The sequence below is a fragment of the Fringilla coelebs genome (assembly GCF_963513975.1).
Source record: "Fringilla coelebs genome assembly, chromosome: 10".
NCBI classification, from domain to species: Eukaryota; Metazoa; Chordata; class Aves; order Passeriformes; family Fringillidae; genus Fringilla; species Fringilla coelebs.
The window spans coordinates 10,728,836-10,750,626 of record NC_140036.1 but is presented as its reverse complement, the minus strand read 5'-3'; the positions used below and the strand labels follow the sequence as shown (position 1 = coordinate 10,750,626).

Genomic DNA, 21,791 nt, shown 5'->3' with positions numbered 1-21,791 from the left:
ATTTTAAAAACAGTGCACTTGCAGAAAAGTATTATTATGAAAAATATTAAAATTATATTCATATAATATTTATGTTATACATGAAAAAAATTATTGTATATTTTTGTTCAGAAAAGCTTTCAAGCTCTGACAGCATTATTTGACGGTTTACATGTGGAAAAATGGAAAGAAATTTATTTTATTATCCTCCGCTAGAGGGAGAGAGAGCAGCTCTTGTTGCTGGGCAGATTCTGCACTTTAATTCTGCACCAGTTAAAGCAATGGTGTCAAGTTTTGGGGAAAAAAACCCGAGCAATTTAGTTCATTATATTCTCAAATACGTAGTAACTCCTAACATACTGAAGACCTGAAATCTAAAATTTCATTGTGGCTAGGTTACTTTCTGGAATCAATACTACACCAAGTTGATTTCTTTAGACATCCATGTTAACATAATTATTAAAACATCTGAAATAAATCGCAAAAGTAACAGAAATTGTAATAGTTACTAATTTGATAACAAAACAAAGTTACCTATATTGTAATTTCCATTCTGTATTGGATGTGGAATATTCGTACAGGTACTGCATTGTTTTCACTGCTTCTTAGAAATCAGAGCATGATTTCTTCCACCCAACAGGTCACTCTCTATCTCAGAAGCTCAGAGAAGTCTCACCTCTCCAGAGACAATTTGACAGCAACTGTTCAGAGTGTCGATGTTTCCATTTCACCTAAGTAACCTGATGATCCAGTCCATGATATCCACACAAGTATCTGTCCCTTTCAGTCCTCTGGACTCGTGGTTCTGCTGGTTTGCAGTTTGTGGTAGGGTAAGAAAACAAGAGCTGGTGTCTGTGTACCCACAGAACATGTGGGAACTGCCCCAGCCCACAGAAACACAAGAGACACTTGGTTTAGCTCAGAGTACTGAGCAGGACCAAGTTTCTGATGCATTTGTAAGGTCATTTGGAACAGCGGGCACAGGATGCTCAGTACCTAAAGGGCAGCCATGGATGGCACATAGTCAAAAGCTGAAATGTTACTTTCAATTAAAACCCACTGCAGGAAGAGTAAAGAAAGTCTAGGAGGGGTTAATATGTCAACTGTCAAAGCAATAATCTAGCACTGGGAATTTAAGTGACCTTGAAAAGTAAATATTTCTTTATATACTGTGACACGGACAAACTAAGCACAAGGCAACAACTGTTCGGCTTGTGCTCATATAGATTTCAAAGGAAGCCCTCTGTTTATGGTTCAAAAAGAAAAGCTTAACAAGGAAACACAAACCTTAATACAATGTTTGAATTTAATTCTGAAGTTTATAAAATGCTCACAAATAAAAAATTCCATTAAATATATTTCTGTTCTGCAGTCCTGATTATGTTTATTTAAGTTTTCCAAGGAACTGGAGGCAGTTTAATAATACATTCCTTTCCTCTATCTCTGTTTAGGGAAAACTGCAGTTATTGACAGTATGAGCGCTATGCAGAGATTGAAAAAACTCCAGTGAAACAAACAAATTATATTGGAACAGTTACTGAGAAGGAAGGAAGGGCTCTATCTTAGACACATAATGGCAGCTTTTGTACAGTTCTGGTTGAGCTGTCACAGGGATCTCCGTTGCAGAACCTCTGGGCATTTTTGGCCTAATGGAGATCAGTCACACTCCAGCTCTCCAAAACAGCCTGTGCAGCTGTGGAGGGCATGACAGCAGCAAAACACTGAGCACACCCTGGCAGCTTCACACAATGTGAAAATCCCTGGTTCAGGCACTGCTGCAGATGACCTTATGAGATATGAGCCACTAATGGCACACTGCAGTTCAGTTGTGAGCTGAGGAAGTCACCTGCTGTAACTTGCCTGAAATATTTACAGCTCTCAATTCAGTGGAGGACAGCGTATGTGTCTCCTTCTGTCTCTGTGCATTGTTTACCTGCTCTGTTCTCATAAATTGTAACACCATTGCTGTTCTGGTGTTTTAAAAAGACCTTTTCTGAAAATATATTGCTTTGGGACTTTACCCAAATCAAATTATTGAAATGTTGTGTTAGGATTTAATGAAAGTTTTGATATTTCACAAACTGTTTATAAAGAATGTAATACTTTGGCAGTGGTGCTACAGCAAATTAAAAGGGAAACAGAAAGGAAAATCACACAGTTCAAATCAATCTCAGAAAACCTCAATGTTTACAAGCACAAATGCTGTTTTATATTATGTTTTCAAAATGTTTAGAGATCGGAAGATTCTTTTGACCAAAATGTCTGTCAAGATAACCATGAAGAAAACTACAGAACAAAGCTAGGTATATATTTTAAACTTTATGCGTAATCTGCAGCAAACCCAAATTTATTGGTTTGCACTAGACACATTTATACCCACTGGAATGGGTATGAAGTTTCATACATTTCAACAGCAAAAATTTAGAAAGCTACTGCACACAAATTAATACTATGATTTGAGTGCCATAAAATCAGACATAGCCTTAGTACCACTGAAATAAATACTTAAATTTATATTAACTAGTTCAGTGCTAATTTGACCTTGCAGGAATTTGCAGTTAATTTGGTATATTTGCAATAGGTGCAACCCACAACCACATCATGCACTGCATGCTCTGAGATCTCTTACATGCCCAAGTCTGACCCCGGGAAGTGACTGCAGTGCCAGTGTGAGTCATGTTGGAGGCCCCAAGTTCTCTGTCTTCATGCGGCACTTCAGATGTTCAGCCAGCGGCAACCACACCCTTATACTCATACGTTTTAAACCAGAAAAGCAAGATATCACCGTGTGCAAAACATGTTAGTGTTACAATTGCACTTAAGACTTATAGGATTTTTCCTGATAAGATAGTTTATCTTCCCTTCTCAATATACAACTTTGATTGCTAACGTAGAAAGCTGAAGTTAATAATGCCGCAAAAAGGGACTGTTTTATCAGCTCTTCTTTTGTTTTGTTAGCAAGTGCCATTCCTCCTGTGCTGTGACTTTCTGAAATAGGGAAATTATATCATGACTTGCAGAACACACATTTTCCTGTGGACATCTTTATCTATAACATGGAAATGTAGGTTTGCTGTTGCTGCTGCCATTGAAGAACGTAAAAGTGTGGGTGGCAGCAGTTCAGTTCAGGAGCAGCAGCCACCATACGTACTCCTACCCATACAATGTACCCTGCCAGCTCTTTGGACTTCTTCTGCAACTCAGCATCCTGTTCCTGCTCACTTTCTCCCTTCATTCTTGCTGCACTTCCTGTGGCAGGATGAACCTCCAACTTCTCACGTGAGGCAGTGCTCAATTTTGCTGGGAGAACCTCTAATATGAATCTTGACAAGTCACTGATAAAATAGCCTCTTCACTCCAAGGCAGGACTGTTAACCTCTGCAGCATCCCCAGCTGCTGAGAAACATTCTTTGGTTCTTTTAATACAGTCCAGGAAACTTTCACATTTCTCACTACATACACAGTGTGTCTTTTACACAATTTAATTGAAAGAGGGTAGCCTTAGATTAAATGGTGCAAAGAAATTCTTCCCTGAGGGTGGTGAAGCACTGGCAGAGATTGCCCAGAGAGGCTGTGGCTTGCACCATCCCTGGAAATGCTTAAGACCAGGCTGGATGGGGCTTTAAGCAATTCAGTCTAGTGGATGGTGTTCCTAACCACAGGAGGGGGTTTGAAGCTACATGATCTCTAAGGTCCTTTCCAACACAAACCATTATATGATTCTGCACCATACTCTTAAAGAATCTAAGGAAATTGAACAGGACCTTCTGTATCTGTAGCTGCTGTAATTCATCAGCTCTTGGAGAGAGAAGAGAGAAGACAGAAACGACAAGTAGTTATTCTCCAAAAGGAAATCTCCATGCCAGCAATGTTGCTTTTTCCTCTACTTTTGAATTCCATTCCCATGGCCTAGCCTCAGTATTGGGTGAACTTGAAGATAGCAAATTAGTTCATTCTTTCCTATTTGAGTAAGACCCTGTAGCTGTCATGGGAGTAGGCAGGGGAATTGCTGAAAATGCTCATACTTGCTCAGAGTATTGTTTGGTAATAGTGTTTTGTGGTTGAATCCACCAAGATACCAAGGATTCTCTGCAGACAGGCAGTAGGAAAAGAGGAAAACATGCATTATTTCTGTTTGGCAGTCTGGAGTTACCAAAATGAAGAGAGGGCACAAGCTTTTAGGGTGTTGCAAGGTAGCTGTACTACTGTGCAGTCTCTATGCCAAATGATAATATTAGGTTTTTTTCCTTTTTGTTTTTTTTACCCAGCACCAATGTAACATGCCTTTGCGAATATACAGAATTCTTCAGTCACCCAAAGAGGCTCATGGAAGAAAGAGGAGGCAAAATCAATAAATACCATTCGTTATCTTTCCTTTTAGCAGTAACTTGTATAATGAAGAATTGGCCAGGTCATTTGGTGATACTTTGTACTGGTTGAAAGTTTAGCGGTTCAACAAAACAGGGAGAAGGATTTTTTTTTTCTGTTCTGTATCTTGGTGCTGCAGAAGCCAGGCTCCTCTTTCAAACCTTTCCTTCCTCATCAATCACTACAGCACTACGGCTTCATGGGAAGCAGGGGGGCAGCTTAATGGGAGCTTTAGGGAGGAGAGGGATCAGCACTACAGCAATAGTAGAGGAAAAATGCTGGGAAGATAGATAGCACTTTATATTTTTATCAGTATGCATTTCCAGAGAGCTGAATAGTCTGTGAGATTTAGAGCACAGCTGCTTTTTAAGCCATGAGGATTAAGCTACTGGTTGAAGCTGAAGAGTATGGTCTGAATGAATGAACTGCGAGATGGGTTAAAACTGCATGGAATCTTGGGCTTGAAGAATAGAAATCACGGGGGTGTTTAGTTGGTGACCACTACAAGCAGAATGCTCAAGGGTCAAAAATTTGTGCAAGAATTGTTCTTTACTTTGATTTTAGCTTGAATAATTATATAGGATGCATCTGCAGCAGATTTTCACCCCTTAGAAGGGGTGATTTCCAAATCAAACAGTGGAGATCCAGTTGAGAGGCCTTTGGGAAACTCAAAAACTGAGGTAACAGAAACCTTACAAAGTGTAAAGAGGAGTGCAAAGGGAACACATGCGGTTGAAGAGTGTCAGGCACCAGTGCAAGCTGCCAGAGCAGCAGCTGAAGATGTGGGGTCACAGTGGACACTAAGCTGAACATGAGCCAACAGGGTGTTTTCATTGTGAATAAAGTGAACCACCCTCTGAGCTACATTAGGAAGGGAGCATGGACAGTAAACGAATGGAGATTATTATCACTCCTTATTTAGTGATAGTGAATCCACACCTGGGATAATGTGTCCTGTTTGGGGTTCCCCAGTTCAAGAAGGATGTCAAGAAACAGGAGAGGGACATGCAGAGGGCTGATGAGATGGCAAATGGCCTACAGCATACAACTTGTGAAGAGTTTAGATTAAGTTGGGCTTAGTTTGCCTGGCAGAGAAGAACATAAGGGGATATCTGACAACAACGTAAAACTACTCAAAGGGGAGTGGAAAAGATTATTGAGCTGGACTCTTCTCAGTAGTAGCGAATGGCAAAACCAGAAGGAAAAGTCACAAGCAGAGTCCTTGGAGTTGTGACTGGATGCATGTGATTGAGCATGGCTGGTGCTACACAGGAACATACTGCCCAGAAAGGCCGGCCAGTCTCTAACCTTGAAGGCTTTCAAGGGCAGCTTAAGCAAGGCCATGACTGACCTGCAATACCACAGGTCACAGTCCTGCTTCAGGTGGAAGGCTGTTGAGGGTGGATCCCAGAGATCCCTTCCAACCACCACTTCTAGGACTATACTGCCACAGTGACCCCCAGACAGTAAAGGAAATTGAGTTATCAAGTTTTCCTTCTCTCCCTCCACTCCTCTTTCCCTCTAAGTTATATTATGACATCTAATTACCTTTATGTTTAAGAGACTAGTAAAACATCCTTCCTTTTCATTTGGGGTTACTCTGCTTGCCATCCAAGCATTTTACACAGGCAAGATTTCTAAGGCACCAGAGTCTGTCACACTTGTTTATGTCTTATTTTACTGGATCAGGCACCTTATTCTTCTTACCTAAAAATGGCAGACTTTTTCTGATACCATAGGATTGTCCTCTCCATTCTCACAAAATGGACTTTTTTCCTTACTGAACATAAATCGTACTCTTGCTGTTAGACCTTCACAATTTAGTGGTTACAATTCAAGTAGATCTACACATACTCATATTCCCAAGGGACAACATAAATCCAAAACAATAGCCCAGAACCCCTGTGGTATATGAATCAAAACTGCTGAAGCACTATGACACAGCTGAGTAAATTCTCCATCAGATTAAACCTCTGTGGATTTAGGCACATAGGTGGCACTCAGGTACTAGAGGCACAGCCAGTCACATCTCTCTCTGCAGCAGACTTAAGGGATATTAGCATGTTAGATAATTCATAAATCCAAGTGTATGTGTCTCAAACTTGAGTAATAACACTAGTCAATAGGCAGCAGGTGCCAAGCCCCTAGCATTAAGCCTTTTAAGAAAGCAGACTCCAGTCAAAAAGCTAATGCCAAGTTATAAATTAAATTCTGGGATACAAGTGCCCATACACTGTTGGGCAAGGTATTATTGTAAAAGATTAAATCATCAGGGAACATGTGTACTGTAGAATGAAATATTTGCAATGCACTATCACAGTCTTTTAAATGGAAATCTACTTTTGTTTATAAAGGAGTCATAAACATAATCACAAGTCTCTGACACTAATCTAGTTATTTATTCTGCAAAAGGATTTCTTTTGGAAGACTACAATGCAAAGCAGTGTAAGTTTTATGTAAAGACTGAAGCCCTAGCAATAGTTCATAATCTGGCACACACTTGAACCCAACCCAGAACAGAAGTGCTTCATATTGATATATTTGATAAATTAGATCCATAATCAGCATCAGCACATTTTTAAATGAAAAAAAACAGATCAGACTTGCATTTTTCAGTAGATGAAGGAGAGTCAAGCAAAAATGCAGAAAAAATATTTTAAAAGCCCCAAATTAATATTTGTAACCATCTTCTGACCATTTCTTCTCTAACAGATTCCGTGCCACGTTTTGCACATAGGCAGTATGTGTAACACAAAACATCCCTGTTGGCCTCTCCTCATTTTGTCTCAAGATACTTCTTATGTCTTCTTGAACAGCCTTCATTTATACTACTCAGTGCACTGCTAGGACATCAAGAATCTCTGAGAATGAAAGTTATGTATGGTGGCATATAGGCACCTTTGCCTGGGTATATTCACTGCAAATAAAGCAACTAATTGCAGAATGTAAACCTCATTAGTCAGGTGGCTTAGAAAGATCTAACAGAGGAGCAGATACTGGTCTCAAAAAGTAATGTATTTTTGCAGCTCTTCTCCTAAAGGTGGAATATTTTAAAATTTATTTATTGTGCAAATAAGGTACCATACAGTGAAACTTCCCAAGCTGCATTGTCAGGGTGGTTTGGATACATAAGTTCAACCAGCCACTCTGAAATAAACATATTCAACAGCCGTTAAAATCTCGATACTGACTGATTTTATTGGATCATATCTTCCAGCTCTCTAGGATGTAAATTTCCGGCCATAACCTGTGCAGCAATAAACTTCGTTCAGCCACAAGAGTGTGCATGTGAGAGGATTGCAAATCTGCTCTGCCAAACCAGAATTAGCCGGTATCGCAGGAATGAAAGAGCGTGGAGATTTGAAACTGCAGAGAATGGAGACAAGGCGGTGCAGAGGACGAGCTGCCTGGGGAGCAGGAGGCCCCAGACCGGTGCCGCACTCTTATAGAAAATAAGCCCCAGGGTGGTGAGCAGGGGCGAGGCTGAGCCGGCGCGGGCGCTGAGCGGAGCCGGGCGCAGGTGGACACCGGAGCCCGCAGCAGCCCCCGGGGTCCCGGGGTGCGGAGCAGCGCCGCAGGTTGGGCTGACAGCGGGACTCGGTGCCGAGGCGGTCAGGGACGGCGGCGTTGGCGGAGCTCGACGCGGTGAGTACCTCGGGAGGAGCCGGGAGCCACCACACGGCAGCGGCACCGGAGCGGGAGGGGAACGCGGAGCGGCCGCGCCGCCTGCGGCAGAGGCGCGCTGGGCTGGGCTGTGCGGGACTGGGCTGTGCGGGGCTGGGCTGTCCCGGGCTGTCCCGGCGCGGGGCTCTCGGGGCCGGAGGCGGCGGCCCCTCGGAGGTGCGGCGGACCAGGAGCGCGGCTGCCGCAGCGGGGTAACTCGCGGTCATCCTTTGTGCTCGGCGGGCGGACGGGCGGTGCCGCGGCCGCGCCGCCTCCAGAACGCCGCCCCCGCCGCCCGGCCCCGCCGCAGCCCCCGCGGGCCGAGCCCGCGCCCCGGCCCCGGGCTGCGCGACAGCCGCTGCTGAGCTGTCCCTGTGGCAGCCCCGCGGCCCAGGCGGTGGCGGCCGTTCCCGCCCTAGCTCTGCTTCGCATAGGTGAACCGGAGTCCTGGGAAGTCGTGGCGTGTGAAGCTCCCAAAGCTGTTTTCTTGGGAGAAAAAAAGTACATCCCCTGCCTTCGGGCTGCTCCCGAAACAGGCTGTAAGCTTGAACAAAATAGAGGTGCACGCCTGATGCAAGCTGCCCACGCCCGTGGGACCAAGGGGAGAAAACTGTCCGCTATCTGAGCCATTTCTGCTGTGCCCGGGGACGGGGCACCACGCGTGGGTCACACCGGAGCACAGCAGCACCGAGGGGTCTCCGGGGAGGCCGCCTGAGCGGGGTTTGGAAACATCCCTAAGGGCGGGGCAGCAGGGCAGCACCCCCGGTCTGGAAACGGAACTGATGCCGACTTTATGCAAACTTATGACCCTGGCAACTAGTTTAGCCTTTTAAGCATTTAATTTCCCTGATTTTGTGTTCCTTTCTGGGCATGCATTTTTATGCACTGGGACTCTGACTGGCAGAGGGGGCCCGTGTCCACGTCTCCGTAAAGCTGCTGACAGCTGAAGTGCTCGGCATGTTAGCAAGGTGAAGTCAGACTGCTGAAACATATGACAACCAAAATAAACTATGTTTTTAGCAATGTTTCCTCTGTATGCCTTCAGCAGCCAAATAATTACATGTGGCATGATTACTGGGAATATTACAAAGAAAACCTCATTACTAGTTATAATGCATTTATGAGTTATCCAATGGAACAGTCTTTGAAGTACAATTTTATTCTATAATTTTTAACACTGAGGCAGTCAAATGCTGGAGATAGTTGGCCAAATATATGTAAATTATTCATCATATGGACTTTTTATAGCAAGAGCAGATGTTTTTCAGTGATCAGGTTGAATTAAAGTTAGAGAGCCATAGCTCCACTGTGGTACATAGAACTTGGGTGTTTTGCTGCTAACTTAGGTCTTATTACAGCACCTGCATTTGTCCCTAAAATTGCTCATGAGTCAGGTTTTCAAAAAAGCTCAGCATCTTCACAGGCACTAATGCTTGGGCCATTTTTCTAAGACCTCTGCATACTTTGTGTGCATTTAGTCTAAAAAGCTTTTCTGGGGAAGAAATAATCTCATTCTTTTACAGGTGACCAAATAAGAATCCAGATTTCCCTGCCTTTAAATGAAATTTTTCCTTAGGGGCTGTATTCAAACACTGTTTCTGTGAGTGGGTCTTCCCTGCCTTGTTTGTTGGGGAAACTGGCTGGCTTCATCAGCTGCTGTCATTTTCACTACAGTTTCTCTGGGATTTCACAATTGCAAAGAGTTCATTTGGCTTCTCTGCCTTTCATGAGCCTGTTCTTGGCAGTGCTGTGTGGGAAGAAGGTTGAAGGCAGGTATGTGCCTTTCTCCTGGGTGCAACAGGCTGTGGGACGATCAGACTGTCCTGGGGAAGGGATCCAGGCATCCAATCCTTGCTCTATCCAGAGACTGAGTTTGTGCAGTTATTGGAGATTACCTCCTCTGCTTTTGACTGTATTCACTCTGAACTTGTCACCTTAGTGAAAAGTTAATAGTATGAAAGTAATAATAAGCAAGAATTCAGTTCAAATGGAAAATATATGCATTTTCTGAAGATTTGTGGGGGTTGATACAAGCATGACATTAACTTGCATCTACTCAATCTAAGCCAGTTCTGTCAGCAAGACTGCAAAGAGGAGTGTTATAACTTTTCAGATCAATATTAATTATTTTCCTTCAAATAATTTAAAATATATAAAAGATGTGCCTATTTCCTGTCCAAAGAAGAAATTTTTTGTATCCAGTATCAGGATTCAGGTGTGCACAAAACCAGTCAAAAGTATAAGAGAGAAAGGTGAGGCTTTACATTTAATCTTGATTCTGAATCTTCAGTTACATAATTTTGTATTCCATTATCTAAGATGCACTGTAATATCCCTCATACATTTTCATTAATCTTATGCAGAGCATGTGCAACAGCTTGCGATTTTCCTTCATCCTGCCTCTTCTCATTATTTCCCATTAGCATGATTATTCACTGTGTTTATCACCTTTTTGCACCTAGTCTCTCTCTGCCTTGTGAGTGGGCTGAATCCTCTGTAAGTAGTCCCGTAACCTACAGCAACAGAGGATCTGGCTCCCAGTACGTTATTAGGAAAGGGTTGAGATGTCATCTTTAAGACCAATCTTGTGCAGAGGGAGGGTGAGGTATAATTATGACTAACACTGTCCTCTTTAATTTAATTAATAATATAATTTAATAATTGTGACTAGGCTATCCTTTTATGGTCATAAAACCAGTCTGTACCACTGCATGGCTCTGACTTGTTCCCCTGCTGCTCGTCCTCCCCTCAAACACGCTGCAAGACCTCTAGAAGGACCTCTAAGCACTATCCCCACTCTCTATTTCCCAGTTTGGAAAGGAACAGCCTGGAAGGCATTTCAGTAGCCATTTCCACTGGCAACTGATCAATTGATCCCAGCTTATCTGTCTATGCAGCAAGTGTTAAATGTGCACAGTTCTTGTTCTTCCTCACTGTGTCATCACCAATACCTCCCATGGCCAAGTTAGGGCTAATGACAATTTAGTCACTATAGAACATCCATCTGTGAAAGATTTGCTACCAGAAGTGCAACATATTTTACCTGCAGCTTACTTATGAGGCAGATCAGTGTGCTCTCAGAACCTACATGCTCAAGCTGCCCTTAGTTAAACACAATTACCTGCACTGCCAGGAAGGGTCAGGTGGCATTTGAGTAAAAAGGGAACTTAGGCAGCAGCCAGGCTGGAGAGGCTGCACAGGTGTTCACTGGTGTCTGGGACTGGCCAGCTCTGATTCCAGCTATGGATTACTGTGGAATGCCCCAGTGCCTTCTCTGTGTATTTATCTAGCAATAAGAAAAAAAATAAAATAGTTTGGAAAGGTAGTAACTTGAGAAGCAAAATGTACTCATGTATTTAAAGACAAATTATGAGTTGGTACAGAATCTGGGTTTGTCTGTTCACTGCCTGTTTGCGGCAGTGAGGAGCCAGCCCAGAGGCACACATTCTGAGAGCTCACAAGAGACATAAGGAGCTTTTAAAAACAATTTTTGATAACTTTTTTCCCTTTCCACTGTCGTGAAGCTGATGTTTCTTTTTATTTCTCTGGAGAAAAAAAGAAGACAAAAAATTACCATTTCTGGTAATTTGTATCATTGCATTTCTAGTCTCCATGGAAACCTATGTGGTGCTCCACAGTTGGGTAAGATTTGAATCTGTTGCAGCAGAAATCAGATGGAGGGAAGACTGGATTATGCACCTTAACTGTTAATCAATTAAAAGATGTTTTGGAATTATTTTCACCTTGTGTTGCAATCTTTACTTAGAGTAACAATAGAATAAATCAAAGAAATCAAATTAAGCTACTGTGACCTGATCCTATGCATGTAACTCTGCCACTCAGTTTGATTCTGATAGGCATTGACATTAATTAGGGAAGAATTCTTTGTTTTTAGTAGGGTTATAAGGATTAATACTATGGAAACTGAACACATAATAGCAAACTGTTGTCATGTTGACTCTATCAAAAAGACAGGCAGTAACAATTGCCTCGTTCTGATTTATGTAAACAAAACATTTTGAAATTTAAGAATCTGAATTTCTTATCTTTTGCTGTCTTCGTTCTTGTTCTTCCACTACTAAGGAAGAAATACATCCCCCAACCGGTTTCCTCTGAAAAGATGTGGCAACTTCATCTACCTGCTGCTTCTTTACTCCAAGCTTTATGAACTTGAACACAAAGGCACATCATCTTACTGGGACAGCAGAAGGTGACACAGAGAAGTAATATACAGAGAAAGACCAATCTTTTTTGTGACCACAGTCAACCCATGAAGAGTGAGGGCTTTCAGCCACCTAAAAGTAAGTAAAATATATAGTAATGGAAATAATGCAGCCTACTGTCAGCCTGTAAGTACTCCTGCATAGACAGCCATAATAACAAGTTACACAAAGAAATAAATTAATTGGACAATTTCCTAAGCATTTTATATTTCAACAATGAAGTCATAGTATTCACTACAACTGCACTCAGTACAATGGTGAAATACGATAGTGATTTATGGCATTCACCATAACCAAACCACGAAACCTGATTATTTTGTATGTATTTTTAGGTATTTACTGCATTTGCTTCAGAATACTGTGGAGAAAATGTATGCTAGTCGAGAGGATATTGGATATGATTTTGGAGATGACTCCAAAGTTGGAAGTAAGCCAATTAAACCTAATCCAAACATCGATGGAGGATGGGCTTGGATGATCGTACTTTCCTCCTTCCTTGTGCACATACTCATCATGGGCTCCCAAATGGCCCTTGGAATACTCAACATGGAATGGCTTGAAGAGTTTAATCAAAGTCGTGGCTTAACAGCATGGATTAGCTCCCTCAGCATGGGCATCACGCTTATTGTAGGTATGTGCCAGCATTATGTATTTTAAAACTAGATATATTTTTAGAATATGTTTGCTGTTCATCCCCAAATTATTTTCTTATGGTTGTCCCAAGCTGACCTTTTAAAGTCACCAGGACAAATTTTACAATGTAGATGGAGAAAGGGAATAACAGGGAAGAGGACAGGGAAGACAGTCAGCCCAGGAGATTGCATGAACAGAAAAGGAAGGCTGTGACCTCCAGGTCCAACTAGAATTAAGAAAACATGATCTGTGAAGCTTGGAGTCCTCCCCATTCTGCATCTGTGAGGAGAAAATGTTGAATTCACAGTTTCTATTTCAGTTTGGCAGCTGAATGAAAATGTATTTTTTTAGTTGTAGTTGCATAAACCCAAAATAGTATCTGGAGGAAATGTTTGTGTATATATGTATATACAAACGTATGACTCCTTAAATGAAGACTGAAAAAAGTTATGTTTATATCTGCCCAAATTATTCTACTGAAAACAAGATAAAATGCTTAACTTCTGGTTACTTGTGAAAAAGTCTTGCACTCATACAGCATCAGCACGGGGAGCAAGAGTTTCAGCTTATTCCTCTCTTTAAACTGTCCCTTCTTCATGGGACAACTTTGATTGTAGGTATTGCAGGTATTTGCTAAGTATTTAATCAGTTGATTGTATTTCTCTGTCCATGGCTTTAAGAAATAATATGAAAAATAAACTGACTTCCATGAGTTGCCTGATGTTTTAACATTTTATTTAAAACATTAAGAAACTTAAGGTGAAAAATTATTACAGCATAAAGAATTAAATAAATAATTTATAATTTATTTCATGTTTTTTAACAGGTCCTTTTATTGGTTTATTCATCAGCATGTGTGGGTGCCGCACGACAGCCATAATTGGAGGGATCCTGAATGCCCTGGGTTGGATACTGAGTGCCTATGCCTCAAATGTGCACTACCTCTTCCTCACCTTTGGAGTGACAGCTGGTGAGAGCTGCACTAATGTTTGAAGGTTCTTTCAATTATTTTTGATTCCTTTGAAGCTTATTTGAGTGAGTAAATAGGGAAGGTAGACTGTAAAGTTATTCCAGCTCTGCTTTCACACTTTTTACAGGCTGTTATCTTTTTAGGAAACTTATTTATTCAGTGGATTGGGCCCAGCGACTTCTGTTGTTGTTTAAGCTTGCCATGTGAACGTGGAACTTCTATCAGTTTCATCCAAGTGAATACATTAGAGGACATATTTCATTAGGGGAGTTACTGTAACGCAAACACTGCCAAGTAAAATTTAGAGATGAATTTCATATCTAGCTAACTCCTCTCCTTGTCACAGGAAAGAATAACAAGTGTTTTCTCCAGAAGTTGCTCCACATTAATAAAATACTGGATTATGATAATTCAGCACTGCTTCAAAACCCATTTTAAAGGTTGAAGTGGGTTACAGCTGGTATGCAGCTAAGCTGCACACAGCTGCTCACTCACTCTCCAACAGTGGGATGGGGAGAGAATCAGAAAGGTAAAAATAAGATAAAGAGAGTTTGGTAGATAAAGCAAAAGCTGAATGCACAAGCAAAACAAAGATAAGATTCATTCACTACTTCCCACGAGCAGGCAGGCAGCTGTTTCCAGTAAAGCAGGGCTTGGTCATGTGTAACTATTACCTGGGAAGACATTGCCACAACTCCAGGTGCCCTCCCTTCCTCCTCACTTCTCCTGGCTTTATTGCTGAGTCCAACATCTCGTGGTGTGGGATGTCCCTTCAGTCAGCTGGGGTTCCCTGTCCCACTGCATCCCCTCCCAGCTTCTGGTGCTCTGCCACTCACAGGGGGTGAGAAACAGAAGAGGCCTTGATGCTGTGTGAGCACCAACCAACATCAGCTAAACCATGCCTGTGTTAGCAGCAGGGATTGGGTCACAAATCCAAAACACAGCACCAGAGGAACTGCTAGGAAGCAAATTAACTTTATCCCAGCCTCACTTAGGATAATGCATGGGGCTGTATTTCATATGGAGCTTCTAATAATGGTTATTTATATTGCACCAACAACCACTCAGAGCAACTAATAGCGCTACAATTCTTAAAATCAAAATGACTTAAGTAATGTTTTGTCATTTTAATGAAATTAGATGTCTAGCAAACCTTTTGACATGTGTGAGAGCCCAATAAAAATACAAAATGATGTTGATTTAGACATCTTCCTTCAAAATCAACAGATCCTTAGTGCATGAATGCTCAGTTTCTAGAAATGTTTCTTGGGAAAAAACTAAGTTACATGAAATAAGTTATGTAGAGGAACCCAATATTAAGTACTTTAAGTACTTTACTACTCCATTTTGTTTGCTGTTCATTTCTGAAAATAGATTCTGTTAATAGATGTGAAACAAAAAGGTGAAAGTTATTCATGTAAGGAATGCAAAATTTGGGCCTCAATTACTATCTGAGCAACACTGAGCAGTTCAAGGGGCTTTGAAATGTTACTCACTCCACAGATAACAGTTATGTTTGCAAATGAAGCACTGTCTATGTTACATTTGCCAGAGGGAAACATTACGGAAAAAAGGCACTGTTTGTAATACTAGTAATAGCTTCAGTACTCTGCATTCTCTTAAACTGCCCTTTCATAGAATTTCATAGAAATCTACAGAATTTTTATACATAAATGTTTATCTAGCTTTCTGGATGGAGAAATACTAGGTTCAGCAAAGATCACTCTGATGACCCTTTACACCACCATACCATATACTTCAGTAATGTTGTAAATTCCTGAACAAAGAACAATGATCACAGAGAGGATCCTGCCTTTTTCAGAATTTCTGTTTTTATATATATTGAATATAATCAAGTAGGCAGGAACCCACACAGTTCTTCTTCAGCCCCTGTTGCTTTTCAGAAAAAGCACGCACAAAACAAAAAATTGCAGAGTTTAAGTAGAGAATTTAAGGCCGGGTGAACACCAGATTTTCTGGGGAAAAAAAAATCACATACAAACTTTTATGTGAGATGGAGAAGTGAGATGTTGCAGGAGTAATTCTGTCCAGAAAAACAGTGTAGAGATACCTGAGAGGTTCCTTCCAGCTCCATGAGACCTCTGCTCACTGTCCCTCCCTCATGATCACTCACCCTCAGTCCTGCCCGCTCACTCCCATCCCCTCACTCACCATGCCCAGTCCCGGCCCGTCCTGGGAAGTCTCTCCATGTTCTCATGGCTTCTCCTGGAAAGCTGCTTTTCCCTTGCAGTGGCCACCTCTTGCTGCCATCACCTCTGAGCCTCCACGCTACGCCTGTGGGCCTGCTCATGGCTGGTGCCTTCAGTTCATCCCTCGAATCCCAACCTCATCTCTCCATCCGCAGCCACCCTCAGCACACTGCCGAGGGTCCCTCCCCTCAGGGCTCTGCAGCTCCTGGCAGCCGGCAGCATGGGCCGGCTCCTCACGGCAGCCGGCAGCAGCCCCAGGAGCGGCGGCTCCCTTGGCAGCCCCTGGGCCGGCTCCTCACGGCAGCCGGCAGCAGCCCCAGGAGCGGCGGCTCTCCCGGGGGGCAGAGAGGCCTCCCCGAGTCTGTGGTTGGGTGTGGGGAGGGAAACCGTTGCAAAATAAAAGCCCAAAAATAAAAGCCCAATTGTGTATTTGCCTAGGAAAGAAAGAAATACATCTAACAAGCAAAATGGTTCAGCTCTGGCTAGGGTCACTGCTGTGATGTTGGAGGGCTTTTTTTCTGGCCTTTTTGGAATCATGGCTTTCTTTGGCCTAGCTGCAGCTAGATCATGATGTAGCTGCATGGAGCTACGTTGGCACCTGTTTAGGAAAACTTTTAAGTCACAGAACACTTCTGAATTACAATCACAGTGAGCTGGGAAGCATCTTCTGTGTGTTCCTGTTCCAATCCAAATCCCTCTATGAAGAATTTGCTGTGAGAAAAAATAGTGAACTGTTACCTGTAATGATGTGTTTGCACAATTCATCACTTTCTGCTTGAAGTATATGCCATGGACACCGAGCCTGGTTTTTAACTACAGGTGAGGGGCTTCCAACAGAATTAGAGATCTGCCTTGTAAGACTGAGCAGGTACTGTGTGGCCCTCCCTGGACTGCCCAAAGAGAACCAACCTGGAAGCCATCTGAGGTCCCACCAGTGCACTAAGCCCATGTGCTGACTCCTCAAATACATGTCACGGTCACTGTGGCTCCAGTTACTGAACAAGGACAGGAACTTAGTGTGAATCTTCATTGCTGGGGAACTTAGGTGAAAGCAACAAGATGTGCTCACTAAGCAGTTCTGGTCACTGATACCATCAGATGTGGGTATTATAATTGCAGATATTTCAAAATAGGCTGTGTCTGTGTGTTTGTCCCCATAGTAACTGTCACTGATTGGTTGTGGGACATTTGTAACTTTCAGTGTTGTCATGCTGACCTGAGATAAAGGTTTTATATTCCATGTGTTTAGTTTTTCTGGCAATAAGTATCAGTATTGCATTCTCTCTGGAATGAGTATTGCAGATTTTGGAAAACACTTTGAGACAGAAATGAAAGCTAACATCAGAATTGAATATCTATTACTGATTTTACTACTATGCTTACACGAAAGTTAGGAATAAAACTGATATTTTTCCACTGCTTTTTACGTTGTTGGCAAACAGTTCAGTTGTTTTATTTTTTTGTTTATAGGTATTGGAAGTGGCATGGTTTATCTGCCTGCAGTGGTCATGGTAGGGCAATATTTTCAGAACAGAAGAGCACTTGCACAAGGGCTCAGTACCACGGGAACGGGGTTTGGAGCTTTCCTAATGACTGCCTTACTGAAGTACCTCTGCACTGAATTTGGGTGGAGGAATGCCATGTTCATCCAGGGGGCCATCTCCCTGAACCTTTGTGTCTGCGGGGCACTCATGAGACCGCTCTCTCCCAAAGAGCTCCGTGAAAAATATGTGGTGAGAAATGGCAGCGAAGAAAATCGGGCAAAAGCTCTGTCCCATTCTACAGAGACTATAAAATCTAATGGAGTCCTTGGTGAGGAACCAGAGAAAAAAGAAGAGGTAGCAAATGAAGAAGTGCTTGGCAGTGTGCAGCACATAGAAATTGGAGGTAAATCTGGAAGTGGAAGGAGCATGTATGGACTGCGCCTCTTTAAGACAGTGAGCCAGCTGACAGTTACAGTCAGGAAGGGCTTTGCACTCTGGTACTCCAGCTACTTTGGAGCTGCATCACTGTTTACCAATAGAGTATTTGTGGCCTTTATCATTTGGGCTTTGTTTGCCTATAGCAGCTTTGTCATTCCCTTTATTCACCTTCCAGAAATAGTCAAGCAGTACAACTTATCTAGACAGGACAATGTATTTCCTTTGACATCAATTATAGCCATTGTTCACATTTTTGGTAAAGTGATCCTTGGAATCATCTCTGATCTGCCATGCATCAGCACATGGAATGTCTTCCTCATGGCTAACTTTACCCTGGTCACCTGCATCCTTACTTTGCCACTAATGCAGACATATATTGGCCTGGCTGTGGTTTGTGCTCTAATAGGATTTTCTAGTGGCTATTTTTCTCTAATGCCTGTTGTGACTGAAGATTTAGTTGGAACTAAACACCTTGCAAATGCCTATGGCATCATCATTTCTGCCAATGGAATATCTGCTTTGTTTGGACCACCCTTTGCAGGTAAAAAGTTCAAATTGCTAACCAACGGATGTTTGTGTAATGACCTTGTGACTCTTTGTGTTATTAAACATTCTTATGCTATGAGCACGTGTAGTTAACAAAATCACAGCTGCTCCAGAATGGACATAACATCGAGCTTTACATTGTACAGATTTACAGCTCATAACTTCTGCCGTCCCCAGCAGAAGGGAGAAGTGTATGTATGCTATCCCTAGAGTTACTTAGGTTTAAACAGACATTCATTACAAATTTCCTCATAGGAAGAGGTGGGGGAATACAGAAGAGATACAGGTACTGATTGTCAGTACTATATCAGACTCCAGCTCTCTTTTACAGAGGTGCTGCTGAGAAGAAAGCTGTGAGAAATCTTGGGAGTCATGGCCTTAGTCAGCCAGGGACAGCTCTAGGCTGAAGGGAAGCCAGCAGCAGCATGAGCAGCCCAGGAAAGCGAGAGCCCCTTCTCTCCCCACCACTGGGTGAGTGACACGAGTGAGAAGAAAGCTCTCTCAGTGCCCCTTGAAAGCAGCAGTGTTTTAGTCTGCCACGTTCCCTCAGCACCTCCCAGTCTGTGCTAAACCTGCCTCTGAATTTGGTCTTCGGTTAAGAAGCAAACTGGATGCAAGTAGCTGATGTAAAGAGAGCTTCTGATCTTGTGGCTGCATCGCAGTGCAGCCAGCGTGGAGTGAGGGAGTTTTGCTTATTTGGGTTCTCAAACCTTCCCGAAGTAATGAATAAGTAACTTTAATGAAGAAGTAACTTTATTGTGTTTTTGCAAAGGAATTGAGGGTGGAATGAGAGTCATTGCAGTATTGAGATTGTATCTCTTGAACAGTCTTCTATTGGTATGTGAGGCTTGGAGACAGCTATGGGAAATGTGTTTGCTTGCACAAGGCATAGCATTTGAAATACCCAGTACTGGGCATTTTACAGAGACAGTGATAGGGAGGAGGAACTAATTGGTTTGGGATCACAAAATTTTATAATCAAACCTATGATAGCATATTTGAAAAATATTGTTTTTCCACAAAGCATCTGTGGATTTGACAGAAATGTCATGAAAGGAATGTGAACAATTTTTTGAATTTTCTCATGAAAGATACCTTTTTGGCAAACTTTGTAACAAACATGTTCTGTCCTTATTTTCCAGGTTGGATCTATGACATCACACAAAAATACGATTTTTCTTTTTACATAGCTGGATTGCTATACATGGTGGGAATAATATTTTTACTTATACAACCTTGTATTCAAAAGAAACAGTCAAGAGAAAAATCTACAGAAGAAGCACAAGTATAGAACAAATTCCAGAACTTTTTTACAGAACTTTTTTGGTTTTGTGTTCCTCTTGTGTGGCAGTATGAAGATGTTTTTCTTATAGAACCAACCACATTTAGCTGCACTGCACTTAAATGAAAAGCAAATGTACTCCATAAGGCTTATAAATTACTGGAAATGTGCTTTTAAAATTGGTTAAGATATTTTTTACTTTAGAACTACCAAATACAGTGATTAAAAGCACACTGCTAGTATGTCAATATTAGAACAATGCTAAGAATACTTACTCTTGCTTCTCTTTAAATATTTCACCATTAACCATTGGTGAAAATCCACTGACTGCAGTGCAGTTACTCTGATTTACACTAGTCCTATGAGAGAATTTGGTCAGGACATGAATGATTTATAAAGTCCTTTCTACTATGTATTCAATCTGATGAAAGATTAGTTACTGGGTATTAGAAAATGATTGTGTTTCTTGCCTGGCTACTCAAGTACTGTTGAAATGCTACTATAATAATTACATTAATTCAGCGTACTAAAATTAGTATTTCTGTGATGCAAGTCTGAAGAAAAGTTCTCATATATTTCTGAAATTATTCAGTTGGACTCAAGAGGTCCCTCCCAACCCAGAATATTCTGTGATTCTACTTCAATGATTTTTAATTTGTTTTTTTAAAGTATCAGCTGCATCTAAAGTAGCCATCCTCAATACATAGGCTGCATTTTAAAGGCTGTGACACTTAATGCACCTGAAGTAAAAAACCTATAAATGAAGAAACAGGAAACATATGGAAAATATCAATGTGACTGGAAAATGTTTCCAGAAACAGTTTGAATTCTTTGGCCCCTTTACCTAATTAGAGTTATTGTAGAATTTAGTAACATTGCCACTGACTCTTTCCATGGGAATGAACTCTACTACAGCACACTAAATTTTGTTATCATTTAATTGTTCACCAACTTTGTTACATATGAGCAGTCGTGTTGCTGCTTGTAATATACCATGAACTGACTAAGATTCATCATGTTTGAGAAATTTATTCTCTAGAAAATTAGATACTGCAGAGCATGGAATAGATAAAGAGCATTTAAAATATTAAAATACATTTTCTTAACATTAAGGGTCTGGTAACCAGTGTAGAAGGTGATGTATGGTGGTTGAGGGCATAATTTTTTCAGCTTTGAGAGGTGAGTCTGATGTTAATTTTCCTATCAAATAAGAACCACTGTAAGTTTTCATACTCTTAGCTTTATGAAAGTTGTTTGCATGAGAAATCAGGTTCTTAGTTATATATTTCTACGTGCTGCTGGAATTCCTTAAAAAGCAATTGAAACTATTCAATTATATTGAAGAACTATTGGAAAACGGTTCAGTACACAACATTATCAATATCCTTATCTTCTTTATAGCTGCAAGATTGGTTAACAAAAAGTTCTGAATGTGTATTGTTCTATATTGCAATTCACCAGCTTCATAGTGTTGCACTTCTACAACTCTTGTCAGGGACATATTTTAAAATATTCCTTAAAGATCACTGAAGTGAGCCAAGTTAAAAAACACAAACCTTAAGAAACTCTGAATTAAAGATTTACATCAGTGCAGTGTTATAGCGTAGTTATGTGTGGCCTTTAAAATTCACATAAGACAACTGAGTTAGCACTGAACTGCAACACACAGTGTGAACACACAGTCAGTGACTTCTTAAAATCAGCTTTTGTTATTGGAGAAAATGTGCACGTAAATTTTCATATCAGTTCTTTGTTACAGGTTCGATGTCTTGGTGGGAATGCTGCTGATGGCTCATTTGATCTGAGCTTTTTTTTTTTGAAAGATATGTATCCTTCATACATAGATCTTAACTTTGTCTTTTGTCAAAAGCAATGGTATTTGCATATTACAGTAATAAAAAATATGTTGTTCACTTGTGATATCTGCAATAGATCTTTCTATAGAGGTTCTTACAGGGCCATAGGTTTGGAATAAACTTACATTACCCAAAAATA

The 21,791-nt window shown here is 41.4% G+C and overlaps 1 protein-coding gene across 1 annotated transcript; it reads left to right on the top strand.

Annotated features, from left to right (window-relative positions):
- Positions 1-12,602: 12,602 nt before the first annotated feature.
- On the top strand, positions 12,603-19,805 carry SLC16A14 (solute carrier family 16 member 14; the record flags this gene model as incomplete). Its single annotated transcript, XM_084212261.1, has 4 exons — positions 12,603-12,864; positions 13,693-13,836; positions 17,517-18,509; positions 19,657-19,805. The coding sequence occupies 4 exons, from the start codon at positions 12,603-12,605 to the stop codon at positions 19,803-19,805; spliced, it is 1,548 nt and encodes a 515-aa protein (XP_084068387.1).
- Between the last annotated feature and the right edge of the window lie 1,986 nt (positions 19,806-21,791).